General features: G+C 39.7%; 1 protein-coding gene across 1 annotated transcript in view; it reads right to left on the reverse strand.

Moving 5' to 3' along the window:
• WDR64 (WD repeat domain 64) overlaps nucleotides 1–16,235 on the reverse strand; it is a 156,053-nt gene extending 139,818 nt beyond the window's left edge. Inside the window, exons 1-2 of the mRNA XM_030812610.1 lie at nucleotides 16,091–16,235; nucleotides 8,088–8,218 (exon numbers count right to left, since the gene is read on the reverse strand). Coding sequence (XP_030668470.1) covers nucleotides 8,088–8,218; nucleotides 16,091–16,235 — 276 coding nt within the window. The remainder of the gene's footprint in view (nucleotides 1–8,087; nucleotides 8,219–16,090) is intronic.
• Between the last annotated feature and the right edge of the window lie 6,938 nt (nucleotides 16,236–23,173).

The raw sequence follows: 23,173 nt of genomic DNA on the forward strand, positions 1-23,173 counted from the left end.
AGACATGGAGTTTCACCATATTGGCCATGCTGGTCTTGACCTCCTGACCCTGTGATCCACCCACCTCAGCCTCCCAAAGTGCTGGGATTACAGGTGTGAGCCACCACACCCGGCCAAGGGTAGTATTTTAAAACCATCAGTCCACTAAAGGATGAGACTGTTTTTTTCTGATAAGATTAGTCAGGTGGGCACGTGAATAAATTGACAGTGTGTGCAACTTTGCTGAGAAAGTTACATGACTCCTACAGACAATCAGACCCTGAGAGGGAAATTCCTTCCTAACCTGTCATTTCCCTGTGGTTACTGCTTCCTTTCTTACCCAGTTTAGAATTGGTGATCTGTCACCTCAATCATATATTTCCACAATCCTGCCACCATGCCCAGCTAATTTTTGTATTTTTAATAGAGATGAGGTTTCACCATATTGGACAGGCTGGTCTCGAACTCCTGACCTCGTGATCCACCCCCCCCCCCCCGCAGCCTCCCAAAGTGCTGGGATTACAGCGTGAGCCACCACGCCCAGCCCAGAGGCTGTCTTCTTTTACTTTCCCCAGAATCTTCAACATATTTCTTTCTACTGACTTTTCCTTTCAGTATTCAGACAAGTGCAGATCTCTCCCATCTTAAAAACAAAAATACAAAAACACCTTCCGAAGTCAATTACAGATAATACAGTAAACCTGCGTCCTATTTTTGCTTTTGTCTTCTCTAGCTTCCTTCTCCAAGTGCTGCACCTCCTTACATTGCTGTTGAGTTTGAATTCCTCTTTTAGCTACATTTTGTTTTCTGTTGGTTGTAACAGCAGACATATGTTTTTTGAACTTTGACACTTTTCCTCTATGAATTGGTTTTCTATTGCTGCTGAAACAAATTACCACAACAGTAGCAATTTAAAACAACAATGGTTTCAACTTATTGGCTCTCAGTTCAGTGGGTTAGAAGTTCAGTATGGCTCTCATTTTCCTAATATGAAGGTGTCAGTAGAGATGTATTCTTTGCTGGAGACTTTCAGGAAAGAATCTACTTCCAAGCTCATTGGGATGGTTGGTCTGAAGGCCGGGCTGGCTGTCAGCTTGTACTGCCCTTAGCTCCTAGAGGTCTCTATCTAGTCCTAGTACATGGGCCCTCCTATGTCTCAGCAACAGCAATGGAGCTTCAAGTCCCCCATCATGCTTGGAATCTCTCTTCTTTCTTCCTCTTCTGTTTCTAAGGACTCACATGATGAGTTTGAACCCACCTAGATAATCCAGGATAATTTTCTTATATTAAGGTTAACTGATTAGTACATTAATTCCATCTGCAAAGCTCCTTCCCAGCAGTGTCTATGTTCATGTTTGATGGAATAACCAGGGGACAGGAATCTTGGGGAAGACAGGCACCTTCAGAATTCCGCCAGTCACACCCTCATTTTATAAACACAACTTGGTACAATTTAAAGGACTTATGCAAAGTAGACAATTGATAAATGTTGGCAGCAAATGTAACCTCAGAGAATAGTGTGAAATAATAATTTTCAGAGAATGTGTAATGATAATGGTGATGATGATTCTTTGTTTCTACATTAATGAATTCCAATGTTTATCAGAGATGGGAGAACTCCACACCATAAATGCTGTCATCCAATTTGAAATTATGTCTCCTACGTCAATGATACCCATACTCAAAGAGCAGTTTACAGACAGTCGTTTAACTTTATTTTAATTTTTGTGGGGATAGTGCCAAGGCATCAAGTGTCTAACAACAGATGTGAAGAAATTCAGGAGCAATGTCCTATGCGAGGAAGTATTCAGTGCTTTAGGAATTGGTCATGGGTCCAAATCTTGGTTCTACCGTCTACTAGTCACATGACCTCAAGCAAGATCCTTAATTTCTCTGTGCTTGAGTCTTTCCCGTGTGTAAAATAAGGATAATCAGTAATAATCCCCATGTTATGCGCTGTTGTAAGGATTCACTGAGGAAGTGCATGATTAGATTACTTAGTAATGAGAAGGATTAGCACGCACTTAGATTGCACCAAGTGCCAGGTAGGAGCTCCATCAATGTCAACATTTGAGTAACTATAATTCGTAATTTTTCCAGAGACAGTACAGGAAACAGAATTAAAGTATCTTCCTTGCTAATTTAAAACTGCACGCTAAGCATTTTTGTTACTTACCCAAACAACACATCAGCTATGCATTTTATCATGCATATATTTTATAATCACATCTACAGGTAGGTAGATGGCAGACTGTGGACATATGCTCTTATGACAATAATAAATTTTGTTACTTTCACTTGTAAATAACACACTATTACAATGCTTACCAAAAAATAACTTCCAAAGGATACGAAAAATATCAAATTACTTGAATTTATTGAGAAAAATTTAGGTATTATACCAGATAAACTCCTTCAGAAGCAACAGTGAAAGTTTTACATTTTGAAAGGAAATGTCTCAAGCAAATAATGGTGTTAAAGAGCAGCAAATACCCGTTTCTCCTGTGATGAGACATAGCCTCGAGGGTCTCAAATTTCTCTTTCGACCTTTTCAGTTTCAGTATAGTAATTTTGCCTGCGACAAGATTTGAGTATTTTATCACTTATATATATATTATGACTATTAGAGTGTTAATTTTATTTTAACTATGCTATTTAAAAGTCTTGCTCCATGCTTTAAGTGATTCATTTTTTAACTTCATTTTTATCTGATTATATAAGGAACATATGTTCATTGTAGAACATATGGAGAAAATAAAAAAGCCAATAGAAGAAAATAAAAACCTGCATGCAGCTTATTTTTTAACCTATCCTGGAACATTCTTTTAACATTTTTGAAGTTAGCAAATATAATTTTAGATTCATAATAATTCACTGAAAATTCACTTTTGGGAGGGAACATAATTATAGGCATTCCATATGGTGTCGTATGCCTCTTCTTTGGATTAATTTGTAGTGTGCTCCTAAAAAAATGTGTTTATAAGTTGCCCACTGGAAACCCAGACTAACATGACATTGTAAGAAAAGTAGACTGTGTCTGCGCCAGACTCTTCCATTAACTAGCTTTATAAATTTAAGGCAGTCGTATTTCTTTGATCTCTTTACATTAAATTTTTTTCATTATAAATTGAAGGAGCAGGTCTAGATAATGTTTAGGTGAGTTATAAGATTTCATTATTCTATGAATTTCAAATTCTCCAAGTGTCTTTGCATAGAAAAATATTGAAAAAGAAGGTTAAACTTTTGTGGCATTGCTACCACAAAGAGATTTATATTTGGAACAAGATCGGTATGTCTGTGCCTGAGTTTAAAAGAATAAATTGTGTTTTTATTACCTGATAAGATTAATATTAACTGATTAAGAAAACGCTAGGTAACCCATACTGAAATGAATTTAGTCTCCTCGAATTGAATTTCCATTTTACAGATGATGGATCTGAAGCCCAGAAAGGTTAGGTCACATGGCTTGAAATAGAAATGCCCCTAGGAGCATTGACACAAATAGTTTGTGAGAAAAATGACAGGACAATGAAAGAAGAGCCTTCCTGCCCCATTTTTCTTAAACCTCAAGTGATTCTTTATATACACACAGTGTGCCAGAAGCTGGCCATGAGTTTTTCTATTAAACTTGCATACAATTTATAGGAACCCAAGGGATGTAACAGAATAATGTCATATGTTTTGTTTTTTTAAAGTCTTCTTCTTCTCTCTCCTTCTCCTTCTTCTTCTTCATAGAGACAGGGTCTTACCATGTTGCCCAACCTGGTCTCAAATTCCTGGGCTCAAGCAATCCTCCTGCCTTGGCCTCTCAAAGTGCTGGGATTATAGGCATTAGACACCGCACCTGGCCCCAGGATGATGTCACATGAACTTACTACATAAAGAGGGAGAAAAATCTCAGCTCCAAGACCAAAACAGACTTTCTGTCCAGCTTTAGATAAGTCAGTTAACCTTTTTGTGATTTTTCTCATCTTTATCATTTCAATAACATATCCTCCATAATCTACATTGCGTGGCTATTGTGAAGATAAAATGAGAACCTGAAAAGAAGGTTCTTGAAAAAAAGAAGACATTTTACAAATGAAGGAAGATTATGATGTTCTAACTAGAATGGGAAAGAGGAACAGACGTCAGAGAGAATGAGGCTTGATTTCCTCATCTGTAAAACAAACAAAAAAATCTGATTTACTTTAGTATTTCATTCAGAGACCAAATTCTCAGTTACTGTAGAATTCCATGTAAATGGATTTATCACAGAGTGCTTTGTCTCATTTGTTGGCATTTATGGGATATCTTTAGAGCATTGCTTTTCTGAATCTATGTGTGTAATAAAATATGAACAGACTTTTCTAACTTCCAAATGTTCATAATTTTTTTTATATTGACATGAAACATTGGTTAGATACACATTTTCATATTTTAAGTGGTCCAAAATGATTGCATTAGAAATTCATGCACATAAACCACTGAGTGTGTGAGAAATATTCATAAGAAAATAGAGAACATTGAGAAAATGTGATTCTCAAAATCACATCTATCCCAAGTTTAATGACATTGCATTCAAGTTACCTATCTATGGGGGAATATCCACAGGGTTTACAAAGTGTGATAGAGATTAGATCCTGGAAAAAAAAACAAAACAATGCATTCATGTTGTACACTTACACAATTTAGGATAAAAACTGTCATTTCTGTGTGGCTGCAAAGTAGCTGACTGTTTCACTCTTCATTTGATTTCTCAAAATCTTTGGGTGGCTAAGAGCTCTTGTTAAATACATATATGTCTTCTACTTTATTGAATCAGTATATTTAGGAAAACAAAAACAAGAACAAAAAACAAACAAAAAAATAGCTATGATTCCATTTGCAGTATTGCTTTTAGGCCCAGGCCGAGGGGCCTAAGCTTTTAGAGTGGCGCTGTCCAGTTGAACTTTCTGCAATGATGGACATACTCTGTGATCTGTCCTGTATAATACAATAGCCACTAGCCACATGTGAATATCGAGCACTTGAAATGTAACTAGTGCAACTGTGGAGCTGAATTTCTAACTTAATTTAAATGTAAGTAGCACATGTGGCTAGCAGCCACTTTGTTGGACAGCACAGCTTTAGAAGGCCCCACTCTAGTTTTTTCTGTGGAAGCTAACGGGCCATTGTCTACCAGGGGTACGTAACAATGCTTTTAAACCATGCCGTAGATTCCTCGAACCCCAGAATTCTCTCCCCAAAGGGGCCAAGTCTACTTTCAGGCCTGTGAAGTCTCTTATCCACCATATGAGGGTGGGTTGCACACCATTGGTGTGTACACCTCTAGCTCTGAGGGGGTGGCCAAGGGATAGTGTTTATGGAGGTGAAGGTATGGAAGAGATTAGACATGTGGGCTGAGGTGCCCATATGTGAGCACATGGCCCCTCATGATGTAAGATGGAGCCAGTAATGGCAAAAGAAGGGACGGGGGTCAGGGCCAGCCTTCCCCTTTTCTTCATGTTTCAGTGTGAAACAGCAAGGAGCATGAGATTAAATTTTAAGTCAATTCGGGAACAGTTGGTACCTTTACAAACTGAGCCTCTCAATTATTATTCTGCTGTCTTTTTTCAATAGAGTTATCCCATGATACTTTCTCCTATTTGTTGCTTTTGTGAGTGGAATCTTTTTATTTTCTAGTTAGTTTTGGTGAGAGAGAGGGGTGGTTATTGCTGGTGTTCGTGGAAATTATTGATTCTTTCATGTATCTTTTTCGAACTCTTTTGAACACTCTCGGTTCTAATAGTTTGCCATATAATTCTGTTGGCTATTCTTGCTAGAATATCCACAAATAATGAGAATTTTGTATTTTTAAATAATTGATTACATATCAATTCCATTTCTTGCCCTTTTCCCCTCTCTTTGCATTGCTTACTACCTCCAATAAAGTGTCGAAGATTAGTGGTGAATAGGCATCCTTTTCTTGTTCTTGATTTTAATGGGGTTGTGTCTAGTATTTCAGCAATAAATATGATCCTTGCTTAAATATGTTTCTGGTAAGTCTCTATGGTGGACCTATTCTAAAATGTCCTCCTCTTCCCTCCCACACACACAAGTCACACTTTTGTGTAATCTCTGTCCCTTAAATATGGTGGAAACTGTGACTTACTTCTAATTAAGAGAATATGACAAATACGATGAGCTGTTTCTCCCATGATTATGTTACATTATATAAAATTTCCTCTTATCAGACTATGGAGGGAAAAATTCTCCTGCTGGCCTTGAAGATGCAAAGTTGTGAACTGCCAGTAAAGAGGGCCACATGGTGGGGGCTGCAGGCAGCTTCTAGGACAAGAGGGACACCTGCAGCCTCCAGTCAACAAGAAGCTGAGGCCCTCAGACTTACAACAGCAAGGCAATGAATTCTGCCAACAACCTGAATGAGCTTGGGGGCAGATTCTTCCCTAGTGGAGCTTCCAAATGAGAACCCAGCTTTGCCAACACCTTGATTGCAGCTTTATGATACCCCGAGCAGAGGACCCAGTGAAGCTGTCCCAGACTCCTGATCCATGCAAACTATGATATGTATTTCTTCTCATTGCTAAATTTATGATAATTTAGTACAGTAGCAATAGAATACTAATACAGTCAGTTTCCTTTCTCAAATTAATGGAATTTTCTATTCCTATTCTGCTAAGATTATTTTTCTTTTTAAAGCAAGGATGGCTATTGAATTCTTATTAGACATCTTTTTTACTTTTAATTTTACTTTAAGGTTGAAAGTCTGCAAACATTTTTCAATGAGGGCTAGGTAGTAAATATTTTAGGCCTGCAGGCCATTCAGCCTCTATCAAAACTACGTAATTCTTCTATTGTAGCACAGAAGCAACCGTGGCCAATTTGTAAATGAGTGAGCATTGCTGTGTTCCAGTAAACTTTATTCACAACAAATGTGGCTGTCTATCCAGATTTGGCCCATAGGCCTTAGTTTGCTGACCTTGGATTGACATTAGCATATTATGTTTTCTCCCCTGACTTGTTAAATGAAGTATGTTTCTGGCTTGTCTAATACTGAACCACCCTTACTTTGCTGGGGTAAATTGTACTCGGAAATAATTTTTAATGCACTGCAGGATTCAACTTGTTAACATTTTATTTAGGAGGTTGGAATTTATATTTATAAGTAATATTGGCTTATAGTTCCCTGACATTTTGTCTATGTTCAATTCAGTGTTATTTTAGCTTCATAAAATGAGCTGGATAGCTTTTCAGCTTTTCCTACATTATAGAAACATGCATACAACATGGGAATTATATATTCCTCAAAGGCTTTGTAGAAACTTTTTTCGTTTGCAATTTTTTCCTAAAATTAATTAATTTGCTTTTTATTTGGGTGATGTGAGGGATTTGGCTATCTTTTATTTTAGGCTTCTAATTTATTATATCAGAATTTATTAACATTTTCTTTTTAGCCTGATGTGGTCAATTTTGAAATGGCTCCATATATATTTGAGAGAGTTGTATTTTTCCTGTGTCTTGGGTTTAAATTCTCCTTATACATATCCATTGGCTTATAAAATGTGGTATTCAAATCCCTTAGATTCTTACTTTTTCTTTTGTCTACTATTTCTATTTATTTTTTTTAAAGAACCAGATAATTTATAAAAATTATTTAATTTCTCTGTATGGATATGTGTAATTTTTTAAGAATAAATACCATGGTGATCAGAAAACAACTCAGGGAATATAACAGGTAGTCAATTGTGGCCTCTTCTCTTATATTAATAATTTGGATGCACTGAAAATTTATGTACATTGAACCCATTGAAAAGAAATATCTCATATAAAGTGAAATGAAGACCATTAAAATCTTGGTTGTTGTTAGAGGTGTATAGCTCTTCCAACTGGCAGCTTGGTCTGAAAAGATTTAAGAGTTGTTTATTAATATTACAGCTAAATAGTTACCTACTTCACCCACTTTCATTTGTGGGCAGTAGCCATGTCTTAATGGGTGTAGGTATTGAAACTGACACATGCACGTTGTGATTCAACCCCTGTGGGAGTAACACTTTGTTTTAATTATTTATTCCAAACTTAGAAAAATAATACCTGGATTTCATATTATGAACATGAAATGAGTCTACCTCACACCAGTCTGCAGATGCATCCGTGTTGTTGCACAGTTTCCTGTAAAAGCGTTTCACATCTTGATTCTGCACATCTGGACCAAAGAGCTTCTGTACTGATGCATAAAACTTGTCATAACCAATTGCATCTGCATTGAAAAAAGTACAGTACATTTTCATCAAATTCCAAGGACTACCTTTTGTATTTCAGCTACATTTTTTATTTCCTAACCTTCTATTTTCTTATCTCAATCTATAAAAACCAGACTTATTTGCATTTTAAAGACCTCATCTTTGCACAATCCTAAGCAAAAAGAACAAAGCTGGAGGCATCACACTACCTGACTTCAAACTATACTACAAGGCTGGAGTAATCCAAAGCATGGTACTGGTAGAAGAAGACACACTCAGACCAATGGAACAGAATAGAGAACCCAAAAATAAGACTGCACACCTACAACAATCTGATTTTCTACAAACCTGACAAAAACAAGCAATGGGGAAAGAATTCCCTATTTAACAAATGGTGCTGGGAGGACTGGATAGCCAAATGTAGAAAATTGAAACTGGACCCCTTCCTTATACCATTTACAAAAATCAACTCAGGATGGATTAAAGACTTAAATGTAAAACCCAAAACTATAAAAACTCTAGAAGAAAATCTAGGCAACACCATTCAGGACAGAGGTACAGGCAAAGATTTCATGATAAAGATACCAAAAGCAATTGCAACAAAAGCAAAAATTGACAAATGGGATCTAATTAAACTTAAGAGCTTCTGCACAGCAAAAGAAACTATCATCGGAGTGAACAGACAACCTACAGAATGGGAGAAAATTTTTGCAATCTATCCATCTGACAAAGGTCTAATATCCAGCATCTACAAGGAACTTAAGCAAATTTACAAGAAAAAAATGAACAACCCCATTAAAAAGTAGGCAAAGGACATGAACAAACACTTCTCAGAGAAGACATTCATGTGGCCAACAAATATATGAAAAAAAGCTCATCATCACTGGTCATTACACAAATGCAAATCAAAATCACAATGAGATAATATCTCATACCAGTCATAATGGCTACTATTGAAAAGTCAAAATACAACAGATGCTGGCAAGGTTGGGGAGAAAAAGGAAGGCTTTTACACTGTTGATGGGAGTGTAAATTAGTTCAACCACTGTGGAAGACAGTGTGGTGATTCCTCAAAGACCTAGAGGCAGAAATACCATTTGACCCAGCAATCCCATTACTGAGTATATACTCCAAAGGAATAGTAATCATTGTATTATAAAGATACATGCATGCATATGCTCATTGCAGCACTGTTCCCAATAGCAAAGATATGGAATCAATACAAATGCCCATCAATGATAGACTGGATAAAGAAATTGTGGTATATATATACAATGGAATACTATGCAGCCATAAAAAGGAATGAGATCATGTCCTTTGCAGGGACATGGATGGTTCTGGAGGCCATTATCTTTAGCAAACTAATGCAGGAACAGACAACCAAATACCAAATGTTCTCACTTACGTGTAGGAGCTGAATGATGAGAACACAAGGACACATGGTGGCTAAAAACACCCAGTGGGGCCTGTCACAGGATTGTGGGGGTGAGGAGGGAGAGCATGAGGAAGAATAGCTAATGGATGTTGGGCTTGATACCTGGCGATAGGATGATTTGTGCAGCACCACCATGGCACACGTTTATGTAACAAACCTGCACATCCTGCACTCGTACCCCTGAACTTAAAAAAAAAAAAAAAAGATCTTGTGTTTGCAAACATAATCAGGCCTTTGGCTAAAATATTACTAAATAAGAAGAAAATATTTTACTATGGTGTTTGATACATTTTCCCTGGTTTCTGTTTAAGATATTTTAGGAGTTTTATTCAGGAATGCAAAAATTCAAGAATGAATTGCCTTTTTCCTGTTGTAAAAAGTTTCACCATTGGAGTCTTTGGTAGAATTCATCTTGAGTGGAAGGTGGAAGTGAACAAAGAGAAATTCTTTTTTTTTTTTTTTTTTTTTTTGAGACAGGATCTTGCTCTGTCACTCAGGCTGGAGTGTAGTGGCACAATCATGACTCACTGTAGCTTTTACCTCCCAGGATCAAGTGATCCTCCCAGCTCAACCCCCCAAGTAGCTGGGACTACAGGCACCCACCACCACGCCCAGCTAATATTTTATTTTTTGTAGAGGCAGGGTCTCACTATGTTGCCCAGGCTGGTCTCAGACTCCTAGCTTCAAGCAATCCTCCCACTTCAGCCTCCCAAAGTGCTGGGATTACAGATGTGAGCCACTGTGCCTGGCGAGCAATTCTTAACTGGTTCTTGAACTCTATGTAAACACACACACACACACACACCATTGCTTGAATCTTGATTTTGTCAAATTTTGTAATTCCCTGGGGTAAGACTATTGAATCTAAGGACAGGAAGGAATTAGATGTGAGGCTTTCTCAAACTGTATAGACAAGATCAGATGGTTTTATTTAGTTAAAAATATAATGAGTATCTCTTATGTGTAAGAACTGAGCCAGACATTGGGCTTAGAATAGAAAATTAGATAAGCAAGATCCCTGCCCTCGCGGAGCTTATATTATAGTGGGAAATCAGAAAAGTAACAAGTGAGCAAACTATTTACAGATTGTGACAGGCAAGGCTAATTAATAAAGATAGATGTTACATGAGTGGTTACCTGTGTATAAGGTGAAAAGCAGTATTGCTGCAAAAGGGCATGAGGGAACTTTCTGGGACTCTAGAAATGTTCCCTGTCTTGATCTGGATGGTGGCTAAAGGTGTGTTTACCAAGGTTCAAATTTACAGAGCTACCTCCTTAAGAAGAGTACATTTTATGGGCTTTATTATACGTATGTCAAGCTCAGTAACAAAGTTAAAATAAACAAGTTGTTGTAGAATAAGCACAAAAAAGGAAAGCAGTAGGGAGCTGTGATAGAATTGTATGGTGGTGGCAAGTAGGGGTAGACCTCAGGGAAGGCCTCTTTAAGGAGGTGGGTAAAGAGTTAAGCTGAGACCTGATGAGCAAAAAGAGTCAGCCACATAGAAAGCTAGACAAGAGCCTTTTAGGCAGAGGCTGATCAACATGAAGGCCTGTTGCTGCACAGGCTTGGTATGTTCCAAGAAGGTCAGTAGGTATGAAGTACCTACAGTGAGGACTGAGGAAAGTGCTGTGAGGTGAGACCAGGGGCGAAGGAGGGAAGAGCTAGAGTCAGAAGCGGGTATTTTCTTTTAAGCATGATGGTAAGATGTCGTTGGGGTGTTTTATAGGGTGAAATGACGTAATATGCCTTTAAAAAAATTTAAAGCACACTTGCTGCTGCTAGGAGGCCAGATGGAAAGACGTAAAACTAGTGGAGGGCAATTGCATTAGTGTAGGCTTCAGAAAATGGAGGTTTGGGCCAGGGTAACACTGAGGGTGATTGCACATCCTGGGCTGCCATGGAAAGTCTCATTTATGCCTCTTTTTAAAATTATTAATAACATTCCCTTTCAGTCTTGAAAGTGTCCCCAGTTGGATGGTAAGTGGCACCCTAGGATACAGGCACCCTAGAGATAGTAGTGGAGATGGTAAGATATGGTTGGAAGTAGTAGAATTATAAAGATATGCTAGTGGGTTGGAAGTTTTGAGGGCAGAAGTGGTAAGCGAAGGAAAGGCAAGAATCTAGAGCAGTGGTTCTTATCCAGGGGAGATTTTGCACCTCACCTCCATCTCCAGACACACACACACACACACAGACACACACACACACACACAACATTTGGCAAAGACTGGAGACATTTTTGACTGTCACAACTAGGAGTAGGTGTGCTCCTGGCATCTAGAGGGTAGAGGCCAAGGATGCTGCTTAACATCCTACAATGCACAAGACAGCCCCCACCCTACCCCTCTCAACTCCACTCACGCACAAATATACAAATAATTATTTAGCCAAAACATCAATAGTGCCAAGGTTAAGATACCTGGTTCTAGAATGACACTCAGGTTTCCAGTTTCAAAACTCAGCAAATGTTGATCTATTTACCAAAAAGCAGGGCAATGGGAAAAAGATTGTTGGGGAAAATAAAGCACTCTATTTTGGTAATATTGAGTCAGAAATTCTTATGGGGCATCTAAACAGTTACTTAGCTGTTTTATATTTATTTACACCAACTGGTACAAGATATGAGTTTCATTGTAAATATCACTGGATGAGGATAATGAGACTTTTTTGTCCTGGGATAAAATTAATTCCACCAGATCATTCACAAGATCAAAGAGCATTACTTTTGAACAAATTCCTTCAATCTACTTGATATCATTTTTGAGGTAGACCCTGTTCCATTAAAAACATTCTCTCTAATTCTTAGTTCCTTGCCTGTAATAGTGAGAGGTAGACCTTATTTTCCAATATTTGTTAATAAATATGAGTTTGTGCCAGACAGTATTAACAGCCTGACAAAAGTTAAGATTACAGTTCTCCCTTCTCCTCACTCTTTTTAGGCCACTTGAAAGTAACAAGTTTACCACTAGAAGGTAACTTGTCTAGCAGTATGTAGTTTTCATCAAATCTTAAAAACTATAGAGAAAGGAAATTTTCAGTGTGGCTTTGTGATTGTAAGTTTCTTAATGAGAGCAAGGTCAACTTGTGCCTTTAGAACACATTGAAGGAGTACCTTGTGGACACCAGACCCTGTGCCAGCCTGAGGTTCAGAAAGCCTTCAAAACAACCACAGGCCAATGGTGGAGGATAAGGGGCAGGAATGAATGAACACATTAATATCAATTTCAGCAGGTTAAATGCAGCAGGTAAATTCCCCGAGATGGCAATAAAGTGCATTAACAGTGCTGAGGATGGCTTTGCTTAGGGAAAGTTCAGAAGTTTTTACAAAGAGGCGACATTTGATTTGGGTCTTGAAAGATGAGCAAGAGTTTACAGGCACCAAAAAAAAAAGGCACTCCATATTGGGGAATGACATGCTCAAAATCAGAGTCATTAAGAGCATGTTTGGAAATGCCAAAAAGTTTGTTTTAGGGCAGAAGGTGCATGAAGGGAAATGCCAGGAGTTGAGACTAAAAAGCTGGGCTGAGGCAAGCTGTGAATGGCCTTGCATGCTTTGTTAGTATATATGGATTTTAGAGGTGAGCTAAAAACCAGGAATATGGCAGATCAATAATTTTTAAAATGAAAAACTCCTGGCAGAAGTATAGAGAAATGATTAACTCGGCAAGAAGACTATTTTTTGGGGGGTGAGGGGGGACAGAGTCTCACTCTATAGCCCAGGCTGGAGTTCAGTGGTGCGTTCTTGGCTCACTGCAACCTCTGCCTCCCAGGTCCTGGTTCAAGCAATTCTCCTGGCTCAGCCTCCCGAGTAGCTGGGATTACAGGCACATGTCACCATGCCCAGCTAATTTTTGCATTTTTAGTAGAGACAAGGTTTCGTCATGTTGGCAAGGCTGGTCTTAAACTCCTGACTTCGTGATCCGCCCGCCTTGGCCTCCCAAAGTGCTGAGATTACAGGCGTGAGCCACCGGGCCTGGCCAAGAAGACTATTACAGTAATAGGCTATTGTAATAAGCCAAGAGATAGATACCATGACATAGTGAAAGGTTACAGAGGTTGAGTATCCATTATCCAAAATACTTGGAACTAGAAGTGTTTCAGATTTTGGATTTTTTTTCAGATTTTGGGATATTTACATATACTGTACATAGTGAGATGTCTTGGGAATAGGACACAAGTTTAAACACAGAATTTATTTACACTTAATATACACCTTATACATATAGCCTGGAGGTAATTTTATACAATAGTTTTAATAATTCTGTGCATGAAACAAAGTTTGTGTGCATTGAATCACCAGAAAGCAAATATTAATATGCCCCTATCTCATGTCAGCTCTCAAAAAGTTTTGAATTTTGGAGCATTTTAGATTTTGGATTTTTGGATTAGGGATGCTCAGCCTATACCAAGATATCTGGCTTAAGAAACTAGTTAGATGGTAGCTATGCTCTAAGACTGAGAGAGAACACAGTAGGCAAAGCTCAAGGAGAAAAAGAAGCAAAGAAAGAATTGAGACAAGGGAAAAATAAGAATGATATGATGAAAGACGCAGGATAAGGAAGTTTCTTGAAGGAGAGGCAGCTAACAATGTTAATCTAGTGCAATGGCCAAGTAGGCTGGAAAATGAAAACAATTTATTGAATTTGGCAACTATATTAGGTTATCAGATAGCTTGGTTAGAGCATTTTCAGCAAAGTGATCAGAGAAGCCAGACCTGAGTAGATTGAAAGTTAAGTGGTGATATTGTCGGGAAATTCAGTGGAGAAGGAAAGGAGAGGCATACAGTGGTAGCTAAGAGAAAAGAGAAAGTCAAGGTCATGGTGCTTGAGTATATTTTTAGACTGAGAGGACAAATCCAGTAGAAAAGGAGATTTTGAAGCTGCTGCAGCAAACTGATAGCCTTGAAGGGGAGGAGAAATAGAAAGGACAGCTGCTGCTTTCAGTGATTCAGAAGTGGAAAAAGGGGGTTTGAGAAAATTCTTGTCTTTTGACCTTGCTTTCTTTTATGACATAGAAAACTTGGCTGAGAGAAGCAGACATCCCACAGAGAATTCAGAAAAAGTGTCAAGGGTCTGAAAAACCAATTAGAGAGAGGTAAAACAAACTGACTAGGAAAAAATGCAAGTTTCATTGAGTAGTTTAGAAAGCCCAGTCAAGTTCCCAATCACCGAAAAAGCATATCCAAAAGGTCCAAGTCTTAGCTTTAACACTTAGAAGTTGGCTGACTTTGGCTGGGCGCGGTGGCTCATGCCTGTAATCCCAGCACGTTGGGAGGCCATGGCAGGTGGATCACCTGAGGTCGAGAATTCAAGACCAGCCTGGCCAACATGGTAAAACCCTGTCTCTACTAAAAATACAAAAAATTAGCCAGGCGTGGTGGTGGGCACCTGTAATCCCAGCTACTTGGGAGGCTGAGGCAGGAGAATCGCTTGAACCTGGGAGGCAGAGGTTGCAGAGAGCTGAGACCACACCATTTCACTCCAGCCTGGGCAACAAGAATGAAACTCCGTCTCAAAAAATAAAAAAAAGAAGAGAAAAAAAAGAAAAGAAAAGAAGTTGGGTAACTTGGGCAAGTGATTTATCTTCAGCTCCCATTTTTTCCACAAATAAAATGAACATAATGACATTGATTAACATGACTATAAATTATTAAATACTATTCAATTAATACCAGTTTGGGTTTGAACACCCAAAGTCAAGATTTTCACTTACAGATTACTATGTAGCCTGGCACACTCAGAGGCTGGCTATACTATCCCTTTAGCAATTATGTGGGCTCTGCTCCTTTCATTGCAACAGCAGGGTTTGTTCTGTTAGTCTTTCACTCTGCCATGTAGCTTTATTTTTCACAGCTGTCCTCAATACGCCAAAGCTGTACACTACACCACTCCCCTTGAATCTTGTCTATGCACTGGCATCTCTGCTGCAAATCCTCCTGTAAGACCACTGTCCACCATATTCTCCTTAGCTTGCATCCTCAAGATCATTCCTGCCTAGAGATGTGGAGAGTGGCCAAGACAATGGAATCATGGTGAGGCAGGAAGCTGCACTTCTTATGAAAGTCTTTATGGTCTCATGATATCTTTAGGCTAAGAAAGAGCAGTGCTATACACTACTGAGCATCCCAGGGCAACCAGTGAGCCATCAAATGGCCGCGTCTACAGAAGAACACTGGACGTCATTTAATCCAATCCCATAGTTTTACAATCGAAGCAACTTAGGTTCAGAGAAGTAAAAACAAAACAAAACAAAAACAAAACAAAGCAAAACAAAAGCTTCCTCATGTCCGCTTTGTTATTTAGGGACACAGAAAGAACAAGAACTCAGGTCTTCATGCCCTTTCAGCACCCATTCTTTCACATTAAGCTCTGATGCTTCTCTCTGATGGCTTAAAACATTTTCCATTTCTAACCAACAGACCCAGTTGGACTATCGTGTAATCACTGATCTTACCTTCTTTATGGATAAATAAGCCTGCTCTTTCATCTCTTTTCTGGGCTGCTGTTTGTTCAACCAATTTTTCAAATCTTTTCAAAGCCTTTTTGAAATTGCTAATCTGAAGTGCCGTGTTGAGACGCTTTTCCTTCCTGATATCCATAGGGTCATAGGGGATCTTTTACTTCTGTACAGAAAGAATACTGCAAGTTTACCAATTTGGAAAACTTTCCAGTTGTTACAATGCCTCCCTGCTGTCTCAGTTTTTGCCCTAGGTCTAATTCCTTTGATCTTAAAATCCCATACTGCGGGTAGGAGTAAGAGTTGCCACTAGGATGTTAGCAGGGAGGAAAGCTGATTTAGGTCTGATGCATTTCATATAGACAAACATTTCAGTAAAAATCCTGACCTCACAATGTTATCAGTGTACTTCATAGGGTCCTCATTGCATCATAATATCTCTGTAACATCCTACTTCCTTCATAAGGAGGAGATTGAGATTTTTTTCCCCACAGACTGTGTGTGTGTGTGTGTGTGTGTGTGTGTGTGCGCATGCACATGTGTGTGTTGTGTATACTGCTTGAGAGGGAAAAGGAATTAGTAAATACCAAGTAAGAAAACTGGGTAATATTTTCTCCCTCTTGTATCTCTTTTTACCTCAAACCTTTTGCCTTTGCCTTCCTCACAATATCACAGAAAGTAAAGTTTGGCTGGGCACGGTGGCTCACGCTTGTAATCCCAGCACTTTGGGAGGCCGAGGTGAGTGGACCACCTGAGGTCAGGAGTTCAAGACCAGCCTGGCCAACATGGTGAAACCCCGTCTCTACTAAAAATACAAAAATTAGCTGGATGTGGTGGCGGGCACCTGTGATCTCAGCTACTCAGGAGGCTGAGGCAGAAGAATCACTTGAACCTGGGAGTTGGAGGTTACAGTGAGCTGAGATCACACCACTGCACTCTAGCCTGGGTGAGAGAGTGAGACTCCTTCTCAAAAAAAAAAACAAAGTAATATTCATACTTATTCTTGCCACTATACTGGATATGGAAATCGAACTTCTAAAGATGAAATGTATTTCAGCACCTGTCATTTCTACCACAAACATTTTTAGAGGTCATAGGGAATACAAATGCTCTTCTTTGTTTGTGCATTGTCCTTCGATTGAAATAATAAAGTGAGCCAAGGATGAGGAAGGAGTGGCTTCCGATTATGAGGACAGCTTTTCAAGGTAAGGGGTCAGTTGAATTAGAAGAGGCCTTTCTGCACATCTCCTTCCCAGTCATTGCAATCTCCAATCCGATTTAGTCCAATTGACTCCAGTTTTCCAATTTTCAACTTTTTATGGGAAGAAGTTGTTTAATGTTTCTCAACAATTAGTTAACTTCCTATGGCTTAGGTGAGTTAGATAAATTTCCTACCCCTTGGTAGTCCATCTTTTAAAACATTCTTCAAGAACTTGCATTCAGAGATGAAGCAGATGGCATTTCAGAGCACCTCCAATTCCAGTACTGTCTTCTTGGTGTCCACCTCTAACTATCTGTTAGGAGAGCGCAGTAAGGTTTTATTTAAAGAAAAATCCCCCAACCCCATTTGTTTCTCCTCCTTTTTCCTTTAAAGCTTTCAAACCACTGTACAGTGACGTCTGGAGAACCACTCTTCCTACAATGCTAACACATTCATCATTAATTCATCTAGGAAATATTTACTGAATACACACTTCATGCTAGAGGCTGTTTTAGACACTAAGGATACAGCAGTGAATAAAATAGCTTCTCAAGTTTATAGACTAATGCAGAAGACAGACAAACAAATAAATAATGTATCAGTGGGCAATTGTGCTACAAAGAGAGAGGAATTTTGTGTGTATTAGGGTGGGGGGTAAAAATCAAAGTAAAAGAAATAGGGAGCTCAGGGAATTCCCCATTAATAGAAAGATTTCTGGGCAGAAACCTGGAAGAAGTGAGGTAGCAAGTCATGTGGATAAATGGCAGAAGGATGTTCTAGGGACAGTAGGCGTAAAGTCCTGAGATCAGTGTGTGCTTCACATATCTGAGAAACAACAGAGGCCAGTGTGACTGAGGTGGCATGGGATGAGAGAGAGAGGTAGAGAGAGAAGGCAAGAGAGTCGGGGTGGCGTCCAGATCACGTAGGATCTTATAGGCTGTTTTAGGACTTTGGCTTTTACTCTGAGATGGGAAGTTTTTGAGCAGAACAGTGACATGATCTGACGTGCATTTGAAAAGAATCATTCCAGCTGCTTTGAGGAGAATAAACTGAAAGGGAGAGAGGGTAGAAGCCAGGAAGGCAGTTAAGTGGAAATTTCAGTAATGCAAGTAAGAGATGACAGTGGTTTAGATTAGGGCGCTAGTGACGGAGGCTGTGCGAAGTGGTCAGATTGTGTGAAGGTAGATGTGACAGATGGTGCTAATAGATCAGATGGGGGTATGAGAGCAAGAGAAGGATCAAGGATAACTCCAGGGATTCTGGCCCTAAGAAATCAAAAAGATGGAATTATCATTTACTATGTTTGTGAGGAAGCCAATAGAAGGGGCAGATTGTGGGGAGCGGGGGAAATCAGGAGTCAGTTCAGGATATGTTAAGTTTGAGAATCCTATTAGATAAACAATTGTGGATGTTGAATAACCAGATGTAAGAGTCCAGGGTTCAGGGGAGAGCTTGGGAGTCATCAGCATTCAGATGGTATTGTATTTAAAGCCATTAGGCTGGATGAGATCACCTGGGAATCAATGCAGATAAAGAAGAAGGCAAGGTGAGGATCAAACCCTGAGCATGCCAGTGTTGGAGGGCAGAGTGATCAAGAAGAACCACTGAGTAACATGAGTGGCTAGTGAGGTATGAGAAGAACCAAGAGAAAGGATCATCCTAGAAGCCAAGAAAAAAAGCTGTTTTGAAGAGGAAGGAGCCATTGGATGGACAATCCAGTTTATTCAATAAAGAAATTGCATAGGAAGATAAAAGGAAGGAGCAGGGGAGCTACAGATTAAAAAGGACTTTAAAGAAACACCATCCAACCACAGTGTGTGGACTGTATTTAGATCCTGACTCAACAACCAAACTTAAAAATAGTTTAAAATACGTGAGACAATTGGAAATTGGAATGCCAAGTAGATATTTAATGATACTAAGAAATTATTGTTCATTGTTTAGATTTAATAATTATATTTTGTGTTATATTGTTTGTCTTAGTCCATTCCTGCTGCTATAACAAAATGCCTTGGACTGGGTAATTTATCAACAACAGAAATTTCTCCCAGTTCTGAAGGCTGGGAAGTCCAAAATCAAGGCTCCAGCAGATTCAGTATCTAGTGAGGGCCTGTTCCTCATAGATGGTGCCTTTTAGGTGTCCTCATATGGTGGAAGGGACAAACAGGTCCCCTCAAGCCTTGTCATGAAGGCACTAATCCCATTTATGGGGGTGAAACCCTCATGACCTAATGACCTCCGAAAGATTCCAACTCTTAGTACCATCACCTTGGAGTTAGGTTTCAACATATGAATTTCGGGGGGACATAAACATTTGGACCATAGCACTGTTATTTATGTGATGTTGTATTTTAGAACCATATACTGAAATATTTATGGATAAGCATTAAAGTGTGAAGGAGCAGTCAACCTTGCCAAGTAGTGCTGAGGGCCTACATAAGATGACTGAAAATTAACCATTGGAACGTGGATGCTAGTGACCTTGAGAAAGGCTACCTCAGTGGAATGGTGGGCTAAACAGAGAGTAGGAGGAGGAGACGTGTTGATAGTACGTATAAATGCACATTATGGCAGAAGCTTTTGGGAACATCTTAGCTGTTATATGCAGGAGCAACTCACAGCTATTATGGTCATTTATAGAGCTACCGGATGCATTTGTACTTATATCTTCTCGGTTGCGGAAATGATGTGGCCACAGATTTAAAGAACATTGAAAATCACTCATGTTCCTACACTCTTACAAAACTATTAATTTTAGAAAATTGCCTTCTAAGCCCAGACCACATACTTTGACAATTTTAGTTTCAACAGAACTATGCACATTATTTAAATTTTAATGTACAACTTCATAAACCTGTCCCGTGTTTCTAATGTCCTTCATAAGTGTATATTTTTTCTTTTCTACCTGTTTTTCTCAATGAAGTATTTCACTGTTTTATTATTTTTTACATATAAATGACCATGAAAGGCAATCATTTTAAAGAGTCAGAGGCAAACACACACCTAGCTCTGTAAGCAAAGAAATGATATTGGCACTGTCAGAAAAAGACTCTAGAAAAAAGCATGTGGAGTAATTGCTGTGAGTTAGTTTGGCTTCAGCTTCCATGAATGTTATAAGGGCCCATATGAGGAAGGAGTGCTACTATGACATAAGGCCCATGGCTGGGTCCTCAGCTGGTCTGTTGTGTAGGCCTGGTACCAGTCATCTGGCAGAAATGCTGTTGGTGCAATAGGTTGCTCTGGATTTTCTGCTTCTGGGTTCATGATGGCCAACTCTAGTTTCCAGGATAAATCAATGAAGAACTCCTTTGTGGTGAAATGAGTATACTCAGCTAATGCCTATGGCAGGGGAAAAAGAGGTAGGCAGGAGCTTCAACAGTACATGGCCCTTGGTGACCAGGTACTGTTAAGAATCTGGGCCAGGCTCACCCTTACATTTTCAGAATAAAAAGATGACACAAGAGCAGAAGCCATCTTGGTGCCCACAATCCTCAACACGGCTGTCTCTTGAGTCATACCCCTGCAGTCTGGACTGATGCCTTATATACATAGGGGCATGGCTGTCCTGCTACCATCCCCCTTCATCATCATTTTGAGAATTCCCTCATCCTCAAGCTTATACACTATGTCTTTCTTCACCATGATTTATTCCCTCATTTTGGTGACTCATATTCAGAAATAGGGCCTGGAAGATAGATATGTTTTTGATAGTTGCATATCTGAAAATATCCTGATCTTTCCTTGCACTTTGTTGATATTTGGTTGGGTACAGAATTTTAGGTCGGAATTATTTTCTTTAAATATTTTGAAGATATTACTCCATTGTCTTTTTGCTTCCAGTGTTGCTGTTAGAAGGACTGTATTCTGATCAGCTTCTGTTGCTGATTATAAGCTATTCTGATCCCTGATGCTTTGTCCATAGCTTGTTTTAATTTTCCTCCCTCAGGAAACATAAATGTTCTCTTTGACCCCAATGTACCAACCTTTCACTATAATGGGTGTTGGTGTGGAGATATATATATGCAAATTAATCATAACTTCACTAACCAGTTTCTTCTGGAAATTAAATGTTTACTCTTCCTTACCTCCTCTGTCATGTAAACTGCTTTTTTTTTTTTTTTTTTTAGACGGAGTCCTGCTTTGTCACCCAGGCTGGAGTGCAGTGGCGCGATCTCGGCTCACTGCAAGCTCCACCTCCCGGGTTCATGCCATTCTCCTGCCTCAGCCTCCTGAGTAGCTGGGACTACAGGTGCCTGCCACCATACCCGGCTAATTTTTTGCATTTTTTTAGTAGAGACGGGGTTTCATCGTGTTAGCCAGGATGGTCTTGATCTCCTGACCTCGTGATCCGCCCGCCTCAGCCTTCCAAAGTGCTGGGATTACAGGCATGAGCCACTGTGCCCAGCCATAAACTCCATTTTTTTTAACAGCAATGTAACAAGTGAGATTTTATTTTAAAAACAAATGTATGTATTTGGGGGTTGAGGGGACGTGGACAGATACACAGTTTATGTATTAAGCTGATCCCTACATCTCACCCATCTAAGGAGCTGTATGCACCAGGAGCATTGACATTCAGAACCTTAAGGCATGCTAGATTCTCCTTTTTTTAAAAAAAGTTCAATCACATCCATTAAATTGCATTTCCTAAGGTAGGAAAGGTGCATACATGTTTCGCAAGATTTTCAGTAAGGGCTCTTCTGCTGCTCACCAGAGACCAAGGTTAGAGTGGCCAGGGAAGAATGTGTCTCAACCCTGGGAAAAGGAATGCTTGATTGAAGTTCCCTCTCTGCTGTCACGTTATGATGCAGAAGGCTAGGGGTTATCAGTTTCCAAACAAGAATGTCAAATGAAACGTGTCTCCATTCCTCGCTCCCCTATACTTTGCGAAGGACTTCCTTGGAGTATAGGTATTGTGATAATTTAATGTTCCAATGTAAGAGGGTGTTTAGAGGGTTTTAAATGAACCTCTTTCTGTCTAAAGGACAGGGCTAGACGGCCCATGCAGGAGGATGTGTGCAGACACTGGGAACCAGTTCTGCAAGCATTAGCTCCTGCTCACCTTCAAACTACTTAAGAGAAGGCAACGAGTTCATTAGGAGCTCAAGGATATCCTTAATGAGCACTTCCACAGGGAGAGTGTTCAGCATGGAGGAGCCATGACATCTCCCCATTTCTTTCCATCTCAGGGGCACTGACAGGGAGAGTCTGGGGCTGGCCAACTCTCTGCAGCAGACCACTTCCAGAATTTGGCAGGGCAAAAGATGCATACATATGTACAGAGGAACAGATGCTAGACTCTCAGTAGAGGGGCCAGACTGGGTCAGCTTGGGAGAGTCCCCAAGCAGGGGCAGAGAGCGAGATCCCAGCAGCCAGCTACTAAAGGCATTGCCTCTGCCGAGAGAGTTGTGTGAGAAAGATGCCAGAGATCTCAGTTTCTCTAGAGAACCTGAAAATCACCCTAGAAGAGAAAAACCCAACATTTAAAATTTGCTACAACCAGAGAGCACCAATATCAATTTTTTTAAAAAAGACAAAGTCGCAATCTGTTGCCCAGGCTGGATTGCTGTCTCCTGGGTTCAAGTGAGTCTCCTGCCTCAGCCTCCCGAGTAGCTGGGATTACAGGTGCATGCCACCTCACCTGGCTAATTTTCGTATTTTTAGTAGAGATAGGATTTCACCATGTTGGCCAGGCTGGTCTCGAACTCCTGACCTCAAGTGATCTGCCCATCTCGGCCTCCCAAAGTGCTGGGATTACAGGCGTGAGCCACCGTGCCTGGCAGAGAGCACCAATATCAGACTACAACTTTACCAATCAAGGAAGATTTTTTTTCCCTCACAATCTCAAAGGGGCCCAGAGCAGCATCTACAGGTAACGG

Source organism: Nomascus leucogenys, chromosome 5 (assembly GCF_006542625.1).
Source record: "Nomascus leucogenys isolate Asia chromosome 5, Asia_NLE_v1, whole genome shotgun sequence".
Taxonomy (NCBI): domain Eukaryota; kingdom Metazoa; phylum Chordata; class Mammalia; order Primates; family Hylobatidae; genus Nomascus; species Nomascus leucogenys.